Source organism: Suricata suricatta, chromosome 11, assembly GCF_006229205.1.
Source record: "Suricata suricatta isolate VVHF042 chromosome 11, meerkat_22Aug2017_6uvM2_HiC, whole genome shotgun sequence".
Taxonomy (NCBI): Eukaryota; Metazoa; Chordata; class Mammalia; order Carnivora; family Herpestidae; genus Suricata; species Suricata suricatta.
The window spans coordinates 52,529,112-52,555,381 of NC_043710.1; the positions used below are offsets into that span (position 1 = coordinate 52,529,112).

A 26,270-nucleotide genomic window follows, 5' to 3' on the forward strand; every position below is an offset into this window, starting at 1 on the left:
TCTGAGCTGTCAGCACAGACTCACCAGCTGCAAGATCATGACCTGAGCCGATGTCAGCCGCCGAAGCAACTGAGTCCTCCAGGCACCTCAATCACAGAGATTCTCCAGAGTAGAAGAGGGTGAAGGAGGGCAGTGTCAGAGGAAAGTTGAATATGGAAGAAGGGCTGAAGTAATATAGCTTTTTCTGATGATGGAGGAAGGCAACTTCTAGATACTAGAAAAAGCAAGGGAAGAGTTTTTCTTCTCAACTTCCAGAGAGAAAAGAAGCCTTTTCGACACCTTGATTTAGCCCAGTGAGACCAAGCCTGGACTTCTGAACTACAAAACTGGTAGATGATTAGGACGATTTTAATTTAAGCATTTTAAGCTGTGGAGTCTGTGATAACATTTTATAATAGCTATAGAAAAATACCATGCATCCCTCAAAAACAGAACATCTGTATTTTTAAATTAAGGTATAATTGACATATAAGATTATATTCATTTCAGGCGGACAACATAATGATTCAATACTTGTATACATTGGGACACCAAGGTGGACCAGCCGGTTAAGCCTCAAACTCTTGATTTTGGCTCAGGTCATGATTTTGCAGTTCTTGACTTTGAGCCCAGTGTTGGGCTCTGTACTGACAGCACAGAGACTGCTTGGGATTCTCTTTCTTCCTCTCTCTCTGCCCCTCCCCCACTTTCATTCACTATCTCTTTCAAAATAAATAAACTTTAAAAAGTTGTACATGTTACAAAATGATTACCACAATAAGTCTAGTTAACATCCGTCACCATACATAGTTACAAACTTGTTTTTATTGTGATGAGAACTTTTAAGATCTACTCTCTCACAACTCTTAAATACACAGTGCAGCATTATTAATTATAGTTACCAAACTGTATACTATCTTTCCATGACTTATTTATTTCATAACTGGAAGCTTGTACCTTTTGACCACTTTCACCCACTTTGCCCACCACTCACTCCCCTCCTCTGGTAACCACCAGTCTCTTCTCTGTTTTTTTGTTTGCTTGATTTTATTTTGTTAAGATTCCACATATAAGTCATATAATATTTGTCTTTCTCTGTCTGACGGATTGCACTTAGCATAATGCCCTCAAGGTCCATCTGTGTTGTCACAAATGGCAAGATTTCATTGTTTTTTTTTATAGCTAAATAGTATTTCACTATATGTATCTATATATCTATCTATAGATATTTGTCTCTAAATCTACATCTATACTCATTTTCTTTTTCATTCATCCATGAATGGACACTTAGGTTGTTTCCATATTTTGGCTATGGTGCAATGAACCTGGCATGCAGATATGTTTTCAAGTCAGTTTTTTAATGCATTATTAGTGAAATTAAAATATGACTACATTAATAGGGGAGTATGTCATATTTATAACATAAAGTCATAACATTATAAACATATCAAGTATTTCCATATTAATGTACTCATACAATGTAACTAAAACAAAAACTCCAAGTGTGTGTGTGTGTGTGTGTATGTGTGTGTGTGTTTGTGTGTGTATATATTTATAAGTTGAGAAACTGCTTATAAAATTTTTGGAAATGCAAAGTGCAAAGAATGGCTAAGAAATTTTGGCAGGGGGGAAAGTCGAAGGTATTACATCCCAATACCAAGACTAGAAAACTTTAATTGTATTTATACAATATTGGTGCCAGGTTATAGAAACAGACTAACTAAAGAATACTGCATGTACAGGAACATTTTGAGGCCTTTGAGAATTCTGTCTCAACTTTCTGTGTCTAAATTGCCTAGAGTGAATCTCCTAGGCGTCTAATATCCACACCTACTAACATCAACAACCTACATCCCATCTCAAGGGAGAGGAGTTAATATATTTGACCTCTTCCTTTGTCTGGGGTTGAAAAACTGGTGGGACCCATAAGCCTGAGTTCTGTCTCCTGGGAACATAAGGTAAAGCATGAAAATATTCTTTGTACCCTTTGTGGCACCTCTCCCCTGATAAAATTTTACTTGTTGCCTTGTTTTCCTTCTAAACAAATACTTTCTAAGACTGTAAAGCAAGAGATAGAAGACAGTTGGGTGAGATGAAAACTACAGCCAATTAGGGAGAGAAAAACGCTACACTGGCTCTTTTATCTTTATCAGATAATGTAGCCTTGGTTGGCTGTGTGCAAGTAGGGTCTGTGCCCTGGAGGACAGGACTCAGGAAGGAAGGCGTCCTTCTGGTACCAGTGATTCCATAAGGAGACAGCTCCTGGCAGAAAACGATTGATTACATGTGCAGAGTGACTAACATGACCAGTAACACGGCGGGGAATCCAGAAGAAAAGAACAGCTCTTTGGGTAAAGAAGTGAAGTCAGAGCATATTCAGACTGAAGCAGCAAACTGTGGAATGTATGTTTTCTGTTGATGTCCTTTGCAGTTTTAATGATTAGTAGTTTATTTTTCTTCCCTTTCAATGTATCCCCTGTGACCACGAGGAAATGTGCTTCTTGTCAAGAGGCAGTGAGTCTATGCTTCAAGAGACTGAGTTGCAGTCTATCCTAAACTATAAAGACATTTTTGGGCTTTCGCAGTCTATCCACTTTTCATACCACAGGAGATGAGGGGTCCCTAACATTTTAGGGACAATTTTTATGAAGACTGTCGTTACCATTATTCAAATAAGTTCCATGCCCACAGGCATTTAACCTAAATCAGAGCTGCATATCAAACCTAGAACATACATTCTCACGGGCTTGGAGGATGAGGTGTGGTTGGGGCAGAGTAGGGGTGCCGCTTTGGGACGGTGGGAACTAGCTACATCCCCCCCAGCCAGGTAGATGTTTTGTCCACTTTGGCAAATTAAGGACACTGGCAATGACCAAATCGTCCCCTATGTGAGGGAACCTCACTATGTAAGGTTTTGACAGGGGTTCTGGCAGAGATGTCACAAAGTCCCCCTTCCTTGTCACAAAACTACAGATTCCTACCAAACACAATAATATAGAACTGCTGTGGCATGTCCACATGATCCGCTTCCTTTCCTTCAAAGCTCTTCGGATGACTTTGTAGATTTGGTGGAGAGGGTGAGCACTAACTGCTCCTAAACTGGTGGAAGGAGGGCTCCAGCTGCACTGGCCTCTCCATTGCTGCACCCCTTGCTTGTCACCATTGCAGGTACCCTTTTCAAAAGTACTTTATAAAATAGATCATACAATGGAGTTAAAACTAAAATGCATAAGGCACCTCCAAAGGCCAACTATTCAGTGCAAAGCTAGAGATTCCCATAGATGGGGTCCATGATCCCGTAGACCAAAAAGGAAAACATAAGGGCAGCACTACTTTATTATTTTTAAGTTCATCTCTAGGTCGTGAGAATCTGCTCTTCTTGACTTTGACCAAGCCAATCACACTGACTAGTATCTGTTACAGAGGCGCTGTCAGACTCTCCAGCGGGGAGGGCCATTTCCCTACTAAGTTAGGGATCAGAGATCCTCCAAGGCTAGGGCACCGCCCCTGAGGCCATAAATCATCCTCCGACCTCACTGCCTTTTGTCTGAGTCAGGGGACTACTGCTTACCCGTCCCTGTGCATTTTCTGGTGGTTGCATTCTCTTATTTTCACATCCCAGGAAGCATCCCTCCTCATTGGGACCACAGTTCAATCCCTGTGCAACAAAACTCCACCAATGGCACTGAAATCTGTCCTTTGTTTTTTCCTGCATTTTTCATTATTCATTACTTTATTGAAAATTTTCAGTTTAATTTTTTTTATCAAAACCATTTTTGGAAACATAATATTTGGTCTATAAAACTCCATTATTTACAGATCATCCCATTTCATAGCTTTAGTATTTCCTCCTTCTCTCTCTCCCCTATCTTCTCCCTTACATACACAAGCCTTCTTCTCCTCATATATATTGTTTTCTTTTTCCATTTGAACCTGTGCCCATCCCACATAATCTACACTGAGAAAGGATCAGCATATGAAATTGCTGACCTACAAAAATAACAATTCTTTAAGGTTTCTTAATAAATGTATAAGGAAATGAAATGGGGCCAATGGCAATGAAAAGGGAACACTAACAGGTCAATTCTGCAGGTGCCAACATCAGGGGACAGAGGTGATTCTCCAGCAGAAACCCTGAATGTGACAGTTGCAGTCCCGACCATGGTCAGTAGCCAAGTGCAAATGTCTTTTACAGCCCATTCTGAAAGCTGTTTGTCCTCAGGGTTCAAAAGCCAGTGGATCCCAGACTGAAGGGACCATGCCTAATCTGAGCTGCTACAATCCCAGTTCCTTTATCCTTGTGGGCATACCTGGCCTGGATGAGTTCCACATCTGGATTGGGATTCCCTTTTGTGTCATCTACGTTTTGGCTATTGTGGGCAACTTCATCCTTGTCTACCTCATTGCAACCGAGCACAGCCTCCACGAGCCCATGTTCTTCTTCCTAGCTATGCTGGCTACCACGGACCTCCTCCTGTCCACTGCCATAGTGCCCAAACTGCTCAGTAACCTGTGGCTGGGTTCCCAGGAAATAACCTTCTCTGGCTGTCTCACCCAGATGTTCTTCCTTCACTTCAGCTTTGTGGTGGATTCAGCCATCCTGTTGGCCATGGCATTTGATCGCTATGTGGCCATCTGCTTTCCCTTGAGATACAGCACCATCCGGACTCAGCAGGAGACCATCAAGCTTATGGTGAGCATTGTCGTGAGGAGCTTCTCTGTCATCTTGCCAGATGTCTTTCTACTGAAACGGTTACCCTTCTGTGGGACACGCATCATACAGCACACATACTGTGAGCACATTGGGGTTGCTCGGCTTTCCTCTGCTGACATCTCCATCAACATCTGGTACGGATTTTCTGTCCCTCTCATGACTGTCGTCTCAGATGTGATCTTCATTGCTGTTTCCTATACCTTCATCCTCCATGCTGTCTTTCACCTGTCATCCCAGGGTGCCCGCCAAAAAGCCCTCAGCACCTGTGGTTCCCATGTCAGCGTCATCCTCATGTTTTACATACCTGCCGCCTTCTCCACCCTTGCACATCGCTTTGGTCACAGTGTCCCTCGAAATGTACTCATCCTATTTGCCAACCTCTATGTGGCCATCCCCCCTGCTCTAAATCCTGTCGTCTATGGAGTGAAGACCAAGCAGATCAGGACAAACTTGTTCTCCTCTTTTCTTTGAAGAGGACACACTGACTAGGGAGGGCCACTGATGGACAAAGTTAGGTGACATTAAGTAGGTGAGATTTTGTATAACATAGGAACCTATAAAAATAAAGCTGTAACTCTTGTTCGCTTGAAATTTTCGAGTTCCAGCCATGTGCAAAGTATGGACAGGTGGGGGAAAGGAAGAAAGAAAACCTTCTAGATGTCCAGAAAATCAAGGGTGTTCCTGGTTCAGTTTTCTCACCACCTGGACGAGGAAGCTGATGATGGGTACAGAAGAGCACTGATACTAAGGTTGACTTCTTTCCTATTGCTAATTTTGAGATATTTGAAGGTTAGGTATTTCTTAATATACAACTCACCCCTGTGCTTCTGAGTTCCTGAGTTAAAGACAAAGGCTCCTGTCTTCCCTCTTTAAGTAGCTCTCAGTTCTGTCTATTACAACTACTAAGCTTGATGCTTTGTGGTTTAGTCCTGAGTCTGCCCATTATTAACCCCTCCTCCTGTGTCCTATACTTGCTTTACATTTCCCCCTACCCATCTCAACTTACATGAAACTTGTTGTTTTTTGTATCTATTTTCTTCAATTGGGCACTCCAAGAAGATTTTCACAAGCTGTGACCTATATTTTATAAATATTAATTAATTTAATGAAAAATAATTATGGCTCAGTCAGGTAAGCATCCAACTTTTGATTTCTGCTCAGTCATGATCGCCCAGTTTGTAGTTTAAGCCCCACATTGGGCTCTGTGCTCACAGTGTGGAGCCTGCCTGGGATTCTTTCTCTCTCTCTCTTTCTCTCTGCCCTTCCCCTGTTTGGTTTCTATCAAAAATAAACAGCAAATAAATACATTTGTTAAAAATATTTTTTAAAAAGGAAAAAATAATTTTGAGAGGGTAATATGAGTTCATTCATTTCACAGATGAGGAAATGGAGACCTTAGAAAGATTACACAAAGACAATCAGTAGACTTAGGTTTCAAACCCAGATCTGTCTGATTCAGAATTCTCTATAAAATTGTTTCTTGGGTATCTACTCACTTGAATGGCTTACAAACTCCTTAGACTTAATTTCTCCAAAACTGACCTGGAAGCTCACTAACTTCCCTCATAAAAAGTGCCCTTCCTTTTTGGTCTTCTTTTACAGCAAATGGCACTACCACCAACATGAATTCCCAAGCCAGAAGTTCGTGGCTCATCCTTGATTTGTCTTATATCACGGTCCAACAAAATTAATTCAATATTTGAGTTCAATGTTTGATTTGAAGGTGCTGATAAGTCATACCTGTAGATATATACATGGCATTCTGACCTTTATTATGACCATTGAGCTCACCTGGGCCTCTTTCTATTATTTGTCTCTCTGAGAGTATTTTGAAGTCATCTTTGTAGAGGAGCTCCCTTCAATCCACTCTCTCTGGAAAAGCTGGAGTGATCATTTTTAACTCGTATGATTGTGTCACTCTGTACCTTTAATGTCTTCAATAATTCCAGTGTCCTCAAGATCATGCATAATATTGTCCTTGGGAATCAATGCAGTAATAGGAGCAGTCTTTTGTGAAACTCAAAGCCTTATATTTAATTTACCTTTATTTATACTTCACTTATGTTTATTTTCCTTAATTTGCACATCCCTGACTCTTTGAGCAAGTAACTTCAGAAGCTATGTTCTTTTTGTGTGTTTCATACTAAATGTCCTGTTATTTAAAACAACAACAACAAGAACAACAACAACACAGGGCACCTGGGTGTTCAATCAGCTAAACATCTGACTCTTGATTTCAGCTCAAGTCATGATTTCATAGTTCATGAGATCGAGCCCCATGTTGGGCTCCATGATGAGAGTGCAGAGCCTGCTTGGTATTCTCTCTCTCCCTCTTTTTCTGCCCCACCCTTACTCTTTCTCTTGCTCTAGCTCTCAAATTAAATAAATAAACATTAAAAAAAAATAAAACAACAACTTGGTGTGGACTAGAGTGTGTATTGAGTGGAGTTGGATTCATCTATGTTCCTCTTAAGAAACTATCTCGGCATGAAAATGCCCATTTCCTAAAATTTTCACTGAAAAAGAAGCTATAAATTTAATAAAGATGAGCATTTTAAGCTACTTGGGAGTAAGACGTAACGAGTAAAATTGGCATAATGAGATAAGATCTGTGTGTGTGTGTGTGTGTGTGTGTCTGTGTGTGTTGATATTTTCTTTGCAATTTGTAGTGCCCTTAGGCCCCGCAGAGGATACCCAGATGTGGTTGCTTTATTCATGCCACAGTTACAAACATCATATTTATTTGCTCTTTTATTTAACTATCCACACCTACATTATGAGCTCCTTGAAGACAGAAGCTTAGTCCTAGGCATCTTCCTATACCCTGTTATATGAAAGTATGTGAAATAACATGTGTTCTCAAGAAAGGTTTCATGCACATTCAAACGTTACCAGAAACCCCTTCCTTCATGCCCTTGTCCCTAACTTTTCCTTCCTTCCTTCTCTATTCAGTGTAGATTGCATAGTATATTATTGCAGTCATTGTCTTGTTTATGCTAAATTCAACTTGTTTGAAACTCAACCGTTCCCTTTACATACTCAGTTGAAAAAAAAGAATCTTAATGAATCTTCGTGGAGTTAGTTCTGTATTTTGGGGAAGTTGGAGAAAATGATGGCACAAGATATACTGATATTACTGTCAATGTACTAAGACAGCACACTACCATACTTGCCAGCTTTCAGCTTCTCAAATGCATCAGATTTCTCCTTTTTCCTTCTATTTGTGCTTTCTCTTTATCTATTATTATTATTATTATTATTATTATTATTATTATTAGCTTGGCAATTCCTATTTAGGCTTCAACTACAAATCCCCTCACATGTTTATTTTTCAATCCTGTATATTAGATTACTATCTCTTATATATATTCTCACTGCACATGTACTTTTTATTCCAAGACTTACTACAACGTTAACAAAATGATTGCTTGTATACTTAGTTCTTCAATGTCTATTCCTCCATTAGATGTCATCAAGGACCAGATTCATGCTTGCCTGCCTTGTTTTCCATTGCATTCCTATCATTTACAATCTCCTACTTTGTAATAGGCATGAAATAAGCATTTGCTGAATAAAAGAATTGAAATGAATAAGTTTTAATTAATGAATAAAATCCGTTTGCTTGGAGGGAGTCTACCTGGATTTGCAACTGGATTTGCAATTCTAAGTAATCGGAGAAAAAACTTATGATTGAGTGTCATGGAAAAAGACTTTATCCATGCTGAGGTGATAGTTGTTTCCCCACTTATTCCACAGAGGTCTTCTTTAAACTAAGCATTTCCTGGGTGTGTGGGTGGCTCAGTCAGTTAAACATCTGACTTCAGCTAAGATCATGAGCTCACAGTTCGTGGGTTCGAGCTCTGTGTTGGCCTCTGTGCTGACAACTAGCTCAGAGCCTAGAGCCTGTCTTCAGATTCTGTGTGTGTCTCTCTCTGACCCTCCCCTGCTCATGCTCTCTCTCTCACTCTCTCAAAAATAAAGAAAACATTTTTTAAAAATTTAAAAAAATTAAAAAATAAACTAAGTATTTCCAAGTTATTATTCCCTTATTATAGATGCAGAAACTGATCTCCAGAACAGTTAAAGTATTCTGTTAGAGCACAAAGGGAGGGATGTGTGGAATAAAGGGTAAATTCCAGATTTCTAGCTATAAGACATTGAAAGTAAACTTCCTTCTTGATCTGATGGACAGTTGTTCACAGGGTTCTATTGGAAGGCTGAGACCGTCCCCTGGCTGGAGAGCCATGATTTTCAGATTTGTATGTGCTTTGTGTTAGAGGTTTGCTCTAGACAAATAGATTAGTAGTCTATAGTTAACAAAATGACTGAGCACAAAATTAGTAATGATTCAACACTGAGCAGAGATGGACAGTATTGGCAAGCAAGACTGCACATTGAAGTAAGTATCTAAAAAGAGAGGCCTCTTCACACCTGGAAAGATGCAACTCCAGTGAGAAATATCTCCTGGGTTTTGTTAAATAAAGCTAGAAGCCAGCATTTCAGACATTTATCCATTTTCCAGTATCAGATACTCTCCGCTAGGGAGTCACAAGCAAATGAAACTGTCCCTGCAAGAAGTTTTAGGAGTTCTATACTGGGCTAACACACAGTAGATATGAGTCTTTATCAAATTACTGATCAAGTTAGATCAGGCTTGAGGCTCAGGTTTGCTCCTATCATGGATTCCAAAATTTCCAAGCCAACACTGATATGAATAGAGGTGTAAGTTCCTAAGCTGGGAAAGTGTTAATTTGATTGAACCCTTGCCCATGTCCTAGACTGACTTGGGGCCTTGGGGCTGATAGGTCCCCGGGTTCAGAGGGCCTCTGTTCTAACTTGTCTCAAATCCCCAAAGACACATGAGAAGCACATTTGAACTCCATTCCCTCAGGCTCTGTGTTGGTTCTTCCGTACTGTGAGCATGATCTTATGTGTGTCCTTACTGATCCTGGAACTGCTTCTTTTGTTCTTTGGTCTGTTTTTCACTTGTGTGTTCCTGCACTCTCTGATCATCACCTTGCCTTGGCAAATTAGTTCCAGGACCAGGATCTGCAAGGTATAAGCTGGTGGTGAGCAAAGCAAAACTATTAGGAAGTATTAGCCAGGAACAGAGCCAATGAGAAAAGGAGCTGGTGAAGAGGAGAGAAGGAGTGGGGAAAGAGGGGGCACTGGGGAAGAGGAATGAACAAGATTAGAATTCTGCATATAGATTATAAACCTGACACTCATGCTAAAAGAATGGTATGATAGAGAGGTGTCCATTAGGAGCTTAATTCTGAGCCCCTCCCACTGTTTTCCTTAAACCGTTTCTAGGTTTTTCTGGTCAAAATTTAAAATGCTCCTCTTTCTAAAATGAAGCAGATGAAAGATATTCACATAGACACGCATAGCATAAAAAAGAGAAATAAAGTCAAGGTTTGGCTTAAAATACTTTGTGATCAAGGTATTACTGAAGGATCTGTCCTGTGTTTGGTTTAGTGGTGAAGGAGATATAGGATGTGTCCCTGCAATATTCCTAGCCTTAGGAGAGAGGAGAAAAGTGCTCAGCAATCAGAGCCCAGTAAATAAGGTGGATGTGGAATGCCTGCTAAATGCAAAATCCTATTCAGGAAACTGTAGTCAAAGGGACTGTGATCAAAGAGTACTAATACTAATCGATTAAAGAGAATGTATAGTTAGTGACACCCGGGAAGCTTCAAGAATGGAAATGTAAAGCCACAGACCTCTTTTTATGTATCTAGAACTTGAAGGTAGGTGAGGAAAGTGCTACTAATTTCCCACATTTAGCTGTGTCCTTCCTTCCAGACCATATGTGCTGTGACTGTGAATCTCCTAGGTTTGTTTGGTGGGAGTCTTCATCCAGTTTGGAAGTATTTAAATATGGAAAGCAAGTTTTCATGTTCTTCCAGAGCTTTAATTTTCCAGAGTTTAAGTGGAGGGGCCTACCTTATATTATTATGGTAGGCTGTGAGATATAAACTTGAGAGAGAGGTGGGTGAATGACAGGGTATTTATAACACTATGTGGATGATCAAGTTAATTAGTATGAAGTCCGATGGGCCTCTGCCATTCCTTTATTCAACAAGAATGAATTGAACATTTTGTGGCAGATACTGTTGTAGGGATAGAATAGTGAAATAAGTAGACGTGATACCTAACCTCTTCAAGTTAAGTGAGAAAGCCAAGTAAAATAAAATGAAGAGTGGGGTAAGTGCTCTGAATGGATAATGTGGAGGGCCAGGAGTGTACCTTGAGAGCATTACTTAACTTGGATATTGTTAAGGAACACTTGCTGTGTACTGTAGGGAAAGTTAGCTAAAGAAAGAGAGAAAATCGACCAAGTTAAAGATACTTCCAAGACCAAATGTAGGTAGAAGAGAAATCAGACAAAAATATTCCCCAAAACTGAAATTTAAATTGTGGGGTGACACATTCAGTGGACTAACATCTCACTTTTCACACGGGTAAGAGCTCTATGATCCTATTTGGAGCCTGAAACCATGACTCTGGGATCATGATCTGAGCCAAAATCAAGAGTCAGATGCTTAACTGACGGAACCCCCCAGGGACCCCTATATATTTCTCACTTTTTAAAAAATATTCTGGGGGTGCCTGGGGGGTTCTGTCAGTTAAGTGTCCAACTTCGTCTAAGGTCATGATCTCATGGTCCGTGGGTCCGAACGCCATGTTGGACTCTGTGCTGACAGCTCAGAGCCTGGAGCCTGCTTCACATTCTGTGTCTCCCTCTCTCTCTGTTCCTCCCCTGCTTACTCTCTGTCTCTGTCTTTCTCAAAATAAAATAAAGACATAAAAAATTATTAAAAAATATCCTGAAGTTATGTTACCCATTATTTATATTATTAGCTGATCAGCTCTGTATCATTCCAATTTCAGTATGTGTACCAGCTCTATTTTGGTTCCTATACACAGGGCTTTGCCTCATTCTTTTTAAAAGCTATATACAGTAAATGTTAAAATCATCCCCATATTAAAAATTAAACTGGTGCCAAATTTTCAATTCTTTTTCATATTATAGTTTCACTCAAACTTCATATAAATGTTGCTGCCATGAATATCCTTATGCCATTTATTTATTTATATAACTGTATCTGGGGAAGCATTCAAATAGAACATTGGGGACAATGGATATGCACATTGTGTTTTGATACAGATTGGCAAATTAGTATCTAAGAATGTCATACAGTAAACCCTCCTAAAAGAGTTATAACAGCTCATACTTCCTCTGACCCTTCACAGAATTGGCTGTTACAAATGATACCATCAATCTTTTTAAGCCTTTCTTAATTGATAATAACATACCTCATCATTCATGTTTTATATTGAGCTTCACTATTTATGAGACTGAGAATATTCTGTATATTGATTAAACATTAGAGTTTCTTCTCATATGACTTGATTATTCATATTCATTGTCACTTTTTTTACTTGATCAAAGGGATTTAGTGACTATCAATACTTTAAATATATGTCAATGGAATTTCATATTTCTCATTGAATTAGTGCTTTTGCCATGAAATCTTTTTTTACCTTCTGTTTCATTATTATTTCTCTGTAATAGTTTGCCCCTTACAATTTCCAATCTGGGCATATATATGGTAGGAGACGTGACATGTGGATGAGGTGGCTTATAAATAATTTTGTGGCAGTGAATAGGAAACTGAAATCTTAGATCCTGAAACCTCGCTCAGTCTTCTTGATACATTGGTCTCTGCTTTAACTGAATCTATTTTTTAAATTTTTTAAATGTCTATTCATTTTTTGAGAGACATAGAGACAAAGCACAAGAAGGGGAGGAGTAGAGAGAGAGAGAGAGAGGGAGACACAGAATCTTATTCAGGCTCAGCACACAGCCCGATGCAGGGCTCAAACTCAAGAAACATGAGATCATGACCTAAACTGATGTCAGACGCTTAACCGACTGGACCCCCCAGGGGACCCTAACTGGATCTATTTTTAATGAAATGGACTGCACATAGATTTCAGCACCAAAGGTATTTACTGCTGCTTACTGCCTGCCTTGTTCTTTATTCCTATCTGGAATGACAGTCTTTCCGTCTTGCTTCTCTCTCTAGTTGGGATAGACTCTCCATCACATGTACCTTTAATTACTCAAGGAAAATTGGTGCATTTGAGTTAGAATGCAGAGATCTTGAGAGATGATGGCATCTGAGATGGTGCAGCCGTTGCAAGGGTAGCAGTAAGTGAATGTGATATAGAGATGCTTAGGGGATGAACCTGTGACATGATACCTGTGTGGAAGATGGGTAAGATGATTGTGTGTGAGGGAATGTGACTAAGATAATTTCAAAGCTTCTCGATTGAGCAACTCGGTTACACTATCACTTGCTGAATTGGAAATCATTATAGGAGAAACAGATATGGGGCAATGGAAAGGGAAATAAGGTTGTTTTGAACACACTGAGTTGGATGCACACGTGGGATTTCTATTATGGCAGACGTTGGGTAACTAGTTCCAAAGCTGAGGAGAGAGGATTGTCTTCATAATTAAAAACCTCAGAATCTTTGACATAGGAGTCATAAAGCCATGGCATTTGGGGATATCACCCAGGTGGAGTTTATTGACCTAGAAAGCAGCAGACATAGATGGAGCACTACAGGGCGCTAACTACTCAAGACCAGGTAGAAAGAAAAATAAGTGAATATTGAAGTTGGAGAAAAGATTTGTGTATCATGTCACAAACAGAATAATTTTGGAAGAAGGGCCCAGCTGTTTCAATTAAGTCTCACAAGAATGAGTCATTGTGGGGTGCCTGGGTGGCTCAGTTGGTTGAGCGTTTGACTTTGGCTCAGGTCATGATATCACGGTTTGTGGGCTCAATTCCTGCGTCAGGCTCTGTACTGACAGCTAGCTCAGAGCCTGGAGACTGCTTCAGATTCTGTACCTCCCTCTCTCTCTGAGCCTCCCCTGCTTGCTCTATCTCTCTCTGTCTCTCAAAAATTAATAAAAAAAACATAAAAAAAAGAATGAGTCATTGTATAGATGAGACAGGGGCAAGAAATCTGGGGCATAACTCTACCCAGAGACTGGGCTCCCTCTGCTGTCTTTTGTGAGAATTCAGAGCAAAGTTCCATTTTTTCCTTGAGACCAATGTCACAGAGTAAATTATTGGAGAATACCTTTTCCTGGAAACTTCTCCAACCTGGTAATATCTGGAGGCAGAGTAAACCACCTAAACCTTAGATTCTAGGGAAGAATATTCTTCATTTCCTCTCTATGTTGGTGAACTTTGTTACAATACTGATGAGAACCAGAGCAGATGGTCCACTGCAGAGAAAGAGCAAAAATTAAAAGAGACTGCATAGTCTATTTTGGTGTGAGACATTGAGCCTTCTTTTTTCAGCCCCTTGGAGCCCTAAAGTTGTTATTCCAGTTCACTAGGGGTGGAACTTCACATTAAAGTTTGTTCCAAATTCCTAACTAGTCATTGTTTCTCTGTCTAATAGTGTTTTGTGTTCCTATTTTCCTAGAAAACTTCCTGGGTTGCTGGTAAGTAAGCAGGACTAAAATTGTATGACTGGAGTTATGTGACTTGTGTCTCTGGGAAAAAATTATTTTCATCCCACTTCTATTATGACTTACAATTATAACTAAAAGTTTGGCAGGTATTTATTAGTCAAGAGAAGAGACAAGGGATAGTGCATCACTTTACAGAGCTAAAAGTGAGGGGATCATATTGAAGAAGACTCAGAGGTGGATGTCTGTAGATCATCATAACAATCAGCCACATAATTTTTATTTTCAGTCTATGAGGCACACCCAATCCACGACCATGATGGCCACATTCAACCTGAGCAGCTTCAACCCAGGCCCTTTCATCCTACTGGGAATCCCAGGGCTGGAGGAGTTCCATGTCTGGATCGGGATTCCCTTTTTTATTATATACCTTGTGGCCCTTGCAGGCAACAGTGTCCTTCTCTACCTTATTTCCATGGAGCACAGCCTTCATGAACCCATGTTCTTTTTCCTCTCCATGCTGGCTGCTACAGATCTCATCCTATCTAATACATGTGTACCGAAAACATTCAGCATCTTCTGGCTAGGTCCTCAGGAAATCACCTTTCCTGGATGCCTTACTCAAATGTTCTTTCTCCACTATAGCTTTGCTATGGATTCTGCCATCCTGTTGGCCATGGCATTTGATCGCTATGTTGCGATTTGCTTCCCCCTAAGATATACCACTATTCTTACCCGCCAGATTATTACTAAAATTGTAATGGCTATTGTCATCAGGAGCTTTTGCATTATCTTTCCATGTGTGTTCCTATTAAAGCGACTACCTTTTTGCCGAACACTCATCATTCCCCACACATACTGTGAGCACATAGGCATAGCCCAACTTGCCTGTGCCGACATCTCCATCAACATCTGGTATGGCTTTGCAGTGCCTGTAATGACTGTTACATCAGACCTGATCCTCATTGGCATCTCCTACACTCTCATTCTTCGTGCCATCTTTAATCTTCCATCCCGAGATGCCCGCCAGAAAGCCCTCAACACCTGTGGTTCCCATGCTTGTGTCATTCTTATATTCTACACACCAGCAATGTTTTCCGTCCTCACCCACCGTTTTGGTCACAATATTCCGCGTTCCTTCCACATACTGACTGCCAACCTCTACGTAGCCATCCCTCCTGCACTCAATCCAATCATCTATGGGGTGAAGACAAAGCAAATTCGAGAAAAAATCATCCTAACCTTCTTCCCTAAAGGGAACCAGTGACATAAGACTGAGAGCTGGGGAAAGGAAACAGGTAACCACATTGATTTTTGGAATGCAATTTATTTATTTATTTATTTATTTTTTATTTTTTATTTTTTATTTATTTTATTTTATTTTTTTGCATGCAAAAGCAAAGGGCTCTACTACGGGATTAGGCTTGCCGGGGCCTAAACTCGGGCTCACAGACTTTACCGGTACAGTGGATCCATGCTGAGAGCCGCAATTTATTTTTTTATAGCCAAAACATCTACGTTGGTGATTTAACTACATATGAAATCTCAAAAGTCTTCCGTGCATTGTAGGAATCAATAAGACAAAGTAAGGAGGCAGATATCAAGAAAGACAGCAAAAGTTGAAGGAGATATGTCTGCCTAAAAGATAGATCAGAGGGAAATTTATATCTTATTATGAGATAGATTTCCAAGACTTATGGGATAGGGTATTACTGATCATATATAAAGTGGATAGAATATTATTCTTAAAAAGAATAAAAGAGATGACTAAAGGTCTAACAATGTAAGATACCTCTGTTGGATACTTTCCAGATGAGAGTTGTTAAAGCTAACAGCAAATGATTACCCTCTTTTAAGAATCACCCAGAAAAAATAATCATTTACAAACAGGGTTCTCAAATATTAGTGAGTATCAGAATCACCTAGGGAATTTGGTAAAAGTGCAAAGTCCCAGGCTCTTTCCTACTTTAATGGGCCTCTGTGTTCTTTAACAGTTCTCTAAGTGATTCTGATACCTAAGAAATCTTGGATCCTTCCAAATCAGAAAAGTCCTCATCCTTTGAAAAACCCATAGATTTGATTCTTATAGTAATTTCCTGGTTTGGAAGTAACATAGCTCTCTTTTGTGCTCCCCATAACTGTTTCTTGCTTAGTGTTATTGATAAACCTTAAAATTCCACAACTGTAAATCTCATATTATCAAATAATATTATCAATTATCTCTACTTATTATATAGTCTTTGAAGGATGTCGCTTTTGGCACAAAGAATTCTTGTGATGATTATTGGTGATCTTAATGAACACAGAGATGACTCATTAATAACTTGGTGTGGTAGGTTTATTCTCTAAAGATAGACACAATACTATATTCCATCTCCCATTCTTTTCTGCAGTGTGAACTTGCCATTCCCACATTACAGCTGGAGTCTAAATTCTACTTTTCTTGAATCTAGGCTAAACATAGGGATTCTTTAATCAACAGAATTCAGGGAAAGTAATATTCTGAGATTTCTGAGGTTAGACCACAAAGATCTTTGTAGTTTCCAGCAGGGTCTCTTAAATGTTTTATGTTGGTATCCTCCTTCTTCGAACCCAAACACTAAGCTATGAATATCCCAAGCTGTCTTAACCAGGCGGCCGCGGCCGCTCATCCTCCCCGTCCGCTTCCACCCCGGGTTGGGGCGGCACTTGCGGTGCTGAGTGCCATGGTGCGCTACCTACCTCGCCAGGTCTAGGCGCGCTCGTCACCAGCTCTGAGCGCGCCTCCGTCGCGGGTCTTTCTCCTGAGGGAGGGAGAGAAAAACAGGGCAGGAGAGGGAGATGCAGAGAGTAAAGACAGCACTCACGGTTTCCGATCAGGCGAAAGAGAGAGCTTTATTCAGAAAACTGTCTCTTATAAAGGTTTCAAGGTGGGAAAACAAAGTAACTGACCTGGGTCAGTTACCAGGTAAACAGAGTCAAATGAATATCAAAAGAAGCGCCCAGATTTGCCTCAGCAATGCTGGGAAGGGGGGAGTTAGCACTGAATAATCCAAAATACGGTTTTGATCTTTTGTGCACCTTGGCCACTCCAGCCTGGCCCAGCATGACAGATGCCAAAGTTATTTTGACCAGGAAATGGCAGTCTCCAGCCTCTAGATGCAAATCTTGTTTACTGGTTCACTCTCCGGAGAGTGATAATCCTTGCCTGAGGCAGACAGAAAACTTGGCAGCCCCGACACCAAGCAAATAGAGAAGCCAGGTCGAAATATTCTGGTGTACAGTCCTAGTTGAGATCCCAGCTGAGTCAGCAACAACTACCAGTCATGTTAGTAAGCCATCTTAAACATCAAGGCTAGTCGAGACTTCAGGTATCTGTAGGCTCAACTGACGTCTCTTTATAATGTATGAGACTCAAGAGAGAACTACCCAATTGCCTGAAGCCAAGTCATGGAACCATAAGAAGTAATAATTTCCTGTTTTAAGCTAATAAACCTGGGGAAGGTTAGTTATGCAGCAAGAGAAAAGTGATGCAGAAACTGGTAACAGGAAGTAGGGTCTTGATGTAGCAAAAACCAAAACATGTAGCATTAGTGTTGGAATAGGCAGGAGACAGAAGCTGAAAGAACCTTGAAAGAGATGTTAATGGAGGCCTTAAAGACAGTGAGATAATTGTTGGAGACTGGAGAAAAATGTATAAGTGCTATGGAGCTATAGATAGTTCAGAGATACCATAACTTGGAAAGTAGATGAAGAAAAGTACTCAGATGTAAACACAGGTCACTACTCAACAAAAAGCAAAGATTACACAGAATATAGAGACCATTGCCCAGAGGTTAGACAAAAGCCATGGAGAATCATTCCCAGGGAGAATGATTTTATCCTTATTAAGAAACTGGTGATACTAATCTCTGGCTAAATTTTAGAAACTATAATGGCCTAGTGGCTGTAATCTGACTCTCCCAATATTTTACATATGAGTATCTATTACAGTTATCTATCTCTGTATCACCATGTTGTGTTGGCTCTATAAATAGTAGATTTCCTTCTCATTTCTGTACTTCACATGTCTTCAGATCGAAAGGAATTGCATTCAAGGATCTGTATACAAGGACCTGAACCAAAGGAGCTCTATTCACATTGTGTCCTGATTTAGAGGCTGAGATCTTGGACTTTGAACTAGGGAGGAGGTGAATGTATGCTGTTTTTGTTTTGTTTTGGGAATGTATTTCGTATATAGAGTGAGATCCGTGATATTATAGTCTAGCATGCACGATTGCAGGTTTTATTTTCCAAAGATGGCCAAAACAACATCTTTATATACAAAACAATATTATATACTTTTCTGCAATATGATCTTGCCACTCTTCCAAGAGGTATAGTGTAATTCCACTCCCATCTTATCTGGATTGGCCTTAGTGACTTCTCTGAAAGAATAATGTAATGGATGTGACATTTCAGGATATCCAAGGCTAGATTATCAGAACACTTACCTCTTCCTCATTGGTGTCTTTGGACAGATATTTGCATTTTTGGACACTCTCCGTAGAACACAGCCACTGTATGGTGAGAATCCCAGACCACAAGGAGAGCTCGTGTGGTTAACAGCCTAGCTGAGCTACTAGTTAATAGCCAGAATCAATTGTATCAATTTTTATGAAACTTAGAGATAATTCCATCCAAAAATTGATGGCAGCCACATGAGAGAAAAAGAGGAGAAACCTCAAATGACAGCTGTCCACATGATCCTTAGAGATCTACAGAATTATGGGATACTAATAATAAATTGTTTTAAATCAGTACTTTTGGGGGTAGTTTGTTATACAATAATAAGTAATTGAAACAACTAGACTTTCACTACTCTGATTTTTTTCTAAAGATCTTGACCATATTACCTCATATACCGAATTCCTTAGAATTTGTATTTCCACAAAATACATGCAAATTATTAATAATTCAAATTTTAGGCATTTGGTTCCTGATCCATCACCTTCTGTTTTTCCAATTCACTTTCTTTTGAATCCCAGAAAACAATCTTTCAGCTTCTTCAATGAGTTTAGAATAACTTGATCTTATTACCTTTTCACTTTTTCCCATTTTCCTCATTTTTTCCTCCTTCTCGCCAACATTAATTTTATGATTTATTCTTAGAATCACTGTTGAATACAAATTATTTCTCCCCTTTCACCCTCCTTCCCTTTGACTCACACACACACACACACATGCACACACACACAAACACACACTTCATTATGATTTTCTAGTAACTTTTTTTTAAATATAACTATCTACTCTATGCCTGAGGCTGTGGATAAAAACTGTAAATATGCTGATGTACCATATTTTAAATTTAGCATTGCTAAATTTTTAGTTATAAAAGGACCACAAAAAATTTGCTAATGACAGGGAAACTATTAATAATTTCACTTAGACCTAAATTAGGACTTTCCTGGATACTCTGGAATATATAGCCACTTAAATTTTGTAATTCATGGCAATTTTATCATGTTTCTGTGTTTCTTCTCAAGCTCTTTTTGTTTTGTTTTGGAGTTGTTGGTGGTGTTTTTTGGGGTTTTTTTTTTTTTTTTTGTCCCCTCAGACTCTTGGGGCAGGTAGCTGGTTCTCTGGGCTGTGTGAATAGCCTGGGCAGTTTTCTGGCTCTGTGCACTGTTTGGCTCTGCCACCTTTCAGTGCCTGGAGTTATGGTGTCCTCATGCTCTGGAGCCTCCCAGGCCCTGCTTGGTCCCAGACAGAGTGCCAAGCACAACTGTCCTCTTTAATTCTGCTAAGGAGCTTATGAATGGAGTGCTATTATTATTCCGATTTTATAGTTGAGAAAACTGAGGTCCAGAGAGGGTATCACTTTGCCTAAATTCACAAAGCTAGAAATTGGAGGACCTCGGGTTTAACCCACACAATCTAATCTCAAAGTCCACGTTCTTAACTTAAACCTTACTGCCTGGGGAAGGCACAGGGAGGGAGGGGTGTGGATTAAGTTTAAATGTTATGCATTCTCTTACCTTTACTAAATTTAGTTTCTTGGAAAAAAATATTTCCTGGCCACTGGGATGTGTGTGTGTTTGTGTGTGTGTGTGTGTATGTGTGTGTGTGTGTGTGTGTGTATCTCATTAGCTTTCCTTGGCCTGGGCCATTGGGACTTTCCACCTCCCAGTAACAAAGGACCACCCACCTGAAAGCCCGGAGGCTGTGACCACCCACAGCTACAGTTCCCCACCAACCCACAGCCGCACGAGTGTCACACTACCAGTCCATTCGGTACCCTTGCTGCCTCAGTGTCCATGCCTCTGGCCATGGCCTCCTGTAACCTCTCCTGCCCATTGCCCCCCACAAGGGCCTGGTGAGACAGGAGAGGGGGTGGTGCTGGTGCTTGGTGAAGGCCTGCAGCCGCCTCCAGAAAGCTCTCGTGCCTTTGCCAAATGACCAGTGACATCATGAAATTTCTGCCATCCAATTGTCTAGCTACTCGTTCTCTGAGCTTTGGCATATCATCTGAGAAACTGGCAGGGCAGGCTAGAATAGAGATTTTTTAACCAAGAGTTAATAGATCAGGCTGGACTTCTAAATTAAAAACAAAATTATTTGCAAAATGTGAGCATATAACATGAGAATTGGTTTGGGATGTAAGATGCTAGAGGGAGAGACCTCCTGGGTTTTCCAGACACTTAAACCACTGAAGTTGCCTGGGGGCAGCGGTCCTCTGAATCTTAGAATTGTTATCTAGAATTGTTGTAAATGAAGATGAAGGAAATACTGCTGGGACAAATGCTGCCACTCAGACAAAGTATCAAAAAATGCTAGGCTGTGCCACCTTATGACTGACCCCTTTTACCTGTTTCTCACTCCCTAACCAACCACTACCAATCATTTGTTCTATGAGTCCATGAGCTTTTTTTTTTCCTTTTTTGATTCCACATGTAAAAGAGAAAAAGATCATATGGTATTGGTCTTTCTCTGAGTTATTTCATTTAGCATGATGCACTCTCATGCCATTGATGTTGCCAAATGACAGGATTTCATTCTTTTTTATTATTGAATAATATTCTATTATATATACCACAATTTATTTGTCCATTCATCTGTTCATGGACACTTAGGTTATTTTTTATGTCTACAAAGTCTTACAGCAGTTGACACCTCTCAAGAGTAGTTTTTCTCCATATAGTGACTCAGGGACCCAGGCTGCTTATAACTTGCAGGTGAGCAATGGCAGCATGGCCTCCTTGTCACTGCAGCAGATAAAGAGAAAACATAGAGTCTACACACTTGTTCTTAAATATATTAGCCTGACATGACATTTGCCATTTCTATTTTCATCATCGGCCATTAAATGCCACATGGCCTCGGTCTACAAACATCAGGAACAATTTTATATAGAGAAAGGAGAGAAAAACCAGATAGATATGAGAATGAGAAATCTGTTACAGAATCCAACATGACCTTGACTCCTTGTCATCTGTTCTGGTCTCATCTACTACATTTCCCTGACCAACTTGCTTTTTGACATACTTGTCTTCCTGAATCTTCTCATCTTCACAAGTACATTCCACCTCAGGGCCTTGATAATCCACCTGCTGTCATACCCAGGTTTCATGCTGTAAGGATTATATTGGCGTGGCTGTGTGTAAGAGGAAAGCATCAGCATTTTTTAAAGGGTCCCCAGGAGGTGGCTGTGTACAATAAAGTTTTGGAACCAGAAGACTTATGGTATAATTAATAGCTCTATTTTACAGATGAGGCAACTGAGTTCCTGAAAATAATCTATTCAAATTTGAATAGTTTATTCAAAATTTCTTAGCTAGTATATGTCAGAACTGGGATTCAAATCTATAGCTCTCTCATTTTAATTGTTTTATTTCTTATAAAGTAGATTCCTCTATGTGGTAGTACTTAATGAAGAGAAATCACCTTTTACTTTCCTTTATACTTTCAAATCACTTTCTAAAAATCTTCAGCCAATTTACACACCAACTTTTATGAAAGAAGTCACAAATTGTGAATATTATTGTGTTCTGAATATGTATTTATAATTCAATATCATTGCTCAGATGCTTAGGTGTGGAGTAAAGGAGGAAAAAGAGGCATAACCAAGATGTTTACAATTCTGTGAGATCTGCTTGGTGAATACAGTTGAAATGAGTCCATTCTTCTTCCTTGTAAAGGTGTCTTCCCATGGCTCAGATATACCCTAGTCTTGGATAATTCCAGATGACATTAATTCTGGGAGGAAATGCTAATATCCTCTTTCACATCTTTCTCAAGTACACACTTTTCCATGTTGCCTTAATTTATGGGAGTCTCTCCTGACCCAATCAATTTAACAAATAATTTTGCATCTTCATTCCAGGTTACCTAGATACTTGGCCTGAGTGAGACTTTGATGAGGGAATAAAGAGACATAATTCAAAGCACCACTCTGTCATTTCCTCAGTGCATTATAAGAGAATAATGTATCTTACACTGGACTGTAACTAGCAGTTCCTTTGAATCAGAAGCTTATAGTCTGGTCTAACTAGATGAAGGAGGAAAGACAAAGAATTACCCTAATGGAGATACAAACTGTTACAGGGCAATAAAGACTCCAGCTCAAGGTCAATGTGGAGAAATTCAGATTAAGCAGAATAATTATTTTCCTGAGAGTAGGTAATAGGTAGTATTGAATTAGGCAACCAAAGGAAGCCATGCAAATTCCAACTCAAGATATATCTCTTCCCAGTCTAGCCTCATTCTGTGCCACCTTTCTCCCTGAATTTCCTTCCCTAACCATTTGACACAGTTTGGCTACTTTTTTTTTTTTTTTTTTGGTCTGAGAGCTGAGCAGGCAATAACTTACTGTAGGCTAGTGATGACCCATTTCCACCTTAAAAAATCTTTATGCTCTAATAAAAGACTCTGATATGACTGGTGTGTCTCCCCAGGGATCTTACCCGGAAATTGACCTCTCCTTTTAGCAGCTGGTACCACTGGTGCTCTGAGCCACACCACAGCCTCACTGGGTCATAAAAGCCTTCAGAGGGTGGAGATAAATGAGAACAAATCATGGATCCAGGAGCCATGTTACTTGTGCTGGATCAAGATTTCTCTAGTATGGCTGACTACTGACTGAAGTGAGGGTGAGTGTCAAACGGATGAGATGGACAGAAAATAAGGTTGAGGGCAGTTCTATAAAACCAGAAGCAGAAGCAGGGGAAGATACAGAAGGATGACTATCATACAAAGATATTGATTAATTGGTCACTACAAGTTCATTTCAGATTGTCTCCTCCGTTAGGAGAGGTGCAGTTCCTTGAATCCCTCAGATGTCTGCATAACCTTATTGTATATTAAGACGTATTATCAGTAAGATCTTTTCTTTGCACCTCAGTCCTTCCTGCTGCAGTTCGACATTTTAGTCTCTTGCTCTTTTCCTTATGGGCTCAAGACAAGCCACTCAGAACTCTAAGAACAGCCTTTCTTAAAGCAATGATGAATTTAGATTTTCTTGACAATAATTGTGTTGTGTTTCACACATAGCAGCCAGGCAGAAGTGAAGAAGTGTATGTGTGTGTGATATATAATATATATCTAGCTATTTATATTTATACACACACATGCACACAGAAGTGTATGTGTGTGTGTATATATATATATATATATATATGTATGTATATATATATATACTAAAATGTGATACTGTTCTTACATACCTAAAATCCTCACAGTGCCCCCAGAAAACCTAGGGGATCAACAAACTCATCTAATTTCCAACCTCACCAGGGTCCTGGTACAGCTGGCACCATCCCAATCAAATTCTCTAATTCTGTCCTATAATTTCACATGCAAGAAACTTAGAAGCCCACCAAACCACAAATCTCTGCTGCAGTATCCCTAGGTTTTGTTGTCTTTTCTGGGACAAAATCTGGTGACTATATTATTGAACAGCCTAATAGAATGTCCTCATTTAACTCAAATTAGATACACATTTTTCTTCATTTTTATTGTCTCTTGCTGGCTGCTCATTCCTGTTGTATTGAAAGACTCTCCATATCACAATTGTTTCTTGATCCCAAGGAACATGAATGAGGGGAAATCAATGACATTGGCATATTGATAAGATTGGGATCTCAGATCTCATAAGATTCCACCTAACCTAGCTGAGAAGTGGTCTTGCATATTTCTTAAGGTAGTTCTTGATTTCAAAGTGGATAAAACTCAGTGCCTTTACCCTTGGTTTACAGACTCAAGAAAAGCCAATATGTCTTTCAACTTGACAAACTAAATGAAGTTTCCTCTTCTGAGAGGCAAGTACATAGTTATTTCAATACATTCAGAGATGTGCAGAAGTATGAGAAATATCTGTGAGTATTGTAACCAATGATTATTAAATTACAGAGACTGCATTATGTACTTTGCATGATTTTTCTCAATTCTCTGACAACCTTACAAAGTAAGAATTATCATCCAAATCTTGTTTTAGGAAACTGAGGACAGAGGAGAATAAGACAATTACCAAGTAACTACAATCAGGCCAGATTGTGAACCCAGACAGTCTGAATTTAGTTCCTGATGTCTTATTTTCCAGACCACACAGAGAAGGTGACAATCCTAGGGAGTGTGTTGTACAAGAGATATTTGAGGCATCTGAGGAAGACTCAGATTTGGGAACTAAATTTCATTCCTTAAGGAAGCTCTCTCTGAATAATAACTGGTTATAGATCTTTTCCTCATAGCATACATCAACATAGCGCTTCCACACATATATGGGAGTTATTTGATTGATTATGTCTTCTCATCAGTAAGCGTCATATATCATGGAGCATGCATATTCTTACTCTTTGGTATAGACAAGACATTCAGATGGGTGTTTGGTATGTAATAGACTGTCAATAATGTACTTTTTGACAAAGTAATAAAATGAAGGAGCAGACTTAGAAGATATATTAACTTCATAAAATTGAAAACCTAAGACACTGTAGAGGAATAAAGCTTGTGTGATGTGGATTGTGTTTACAGATACTGACCTAAGGAAAGGAGAAGTAGTCTCAGACTTGGAGGGTCTGAAATGGAAAATGGCTTCCTCAGGAGAGTATAGATTTTCTGTCACTAGAGTTGTACCAACAACCTGTAGGTGACCACTTTTCAGGTTATTACATTTGGGAGCCAAGCATCATAGAATTATTGAACTATACATGCTTTGTAACTTATTTCCAAATAGATGATAAGATTATATTTCCAGGATAGAAGTAAAAAAAATAATTATACTTTCAATATGGACATTGAGATTTTTATAGTCACTTGTTATAATTCTATTATTGAATTTTTAAGGGTGTAAAAATTACAATAGAATTGTAACAAGTTCTGTCTTATGGCTTAAATATTAAGGAAAGGTATTAAGCAGGCTGTGTTTTAGCTTATGGGCAGGTAATAAATTGTATCATTCATCTTGAATGTATCATAGATAAGCTGCTATATAATGATTGCCACTTCATATAGCTGTGAAATTAGGTGATTAACTAGTTGTTACTTAACCTTCTAATTTCTGTATAAGTCTAATTACATGAAATAGAAGTTGGGGTTCTGACTTTTTACTTTACTTATCCATTTGGAGTGTCATTGTAACTACTGTATTGTAAATGATGGAAAATAATTGCATGTGTTAAAAAAATAGTGTTATATTCTAAAAAAAATTAAAAAATAAAATAATAATTTTATTAACAATTAAAACTTATAATATTATAACCTATACAATTTATAGCAATAGTAATTGTCAGCATGAAGTAATAAACTTGCAGTAGCATTTCAGAAATGCATATTGCAATTAATAAAGAAAAAAATTAATTGGCCTTTTACAGGTGGATGTGAATAAGGTATTGAAGGAAGGATATTCTTTTTAATTATTACAATTTTTTAATCTTACCTTAAGTGTTTCCACATTCTAAAATGCTTTTGAATTAAGAATGATTGGATGAACTTAATGTTAATGTCCCTTCTAAAAAAGAGGGTCTTTGAGTCCCCAAGACCGGACTTCAATAAGGTAAGAATGATGACTCTTCACCTACAAGGATCTTTCACAGTGCAGGGTCTCTAGGGAAAGATGTCTCTTTC

General features: G+C 39.2%; 2 protein-coding genes across 2 annotated transcripts; both read left to right on the forward strand.

Annotated features, from left to right (window-relative positions):
* Nucleotides 1-1,278: 1,278 nt before the first annotated feature.
* Nucleotides 1,279-5,828, forward strand: LOC115272027 (olfactory receptor 52H1-like). Its single transcript, XM_029915025.1, has one exon. It carries the CDS (start codon nucleotides 4,238-4,240, stop codon nucleotides 5,162-5,164), a length of 927 nt encoding a protein of 308 aa, XP_029770885.1. The 5' UTR covers nucleotides 1,279-4,237; the 3' UTR covers nucleotides 5,165-5,828.
* An 8,677-nt stretch (nucleotides 5,829-14,505) lies between these two features.
* Nucleotides 14,506-15,456, forward strand: LOC115271868 (olfactory receptor 52H1-like). The gene has a single exon (XM_029914842.1). The coding sequence runs from the start codon at nucleotides 14,506-14,508 to the stop codon at nucleotides 15,454-15,456; it is 951 nt and encodes a 316-aa protein (XP_029770702.1).
* Nucleotides 15,457-26,270: the final 10,814 nt, after the last annotated feature.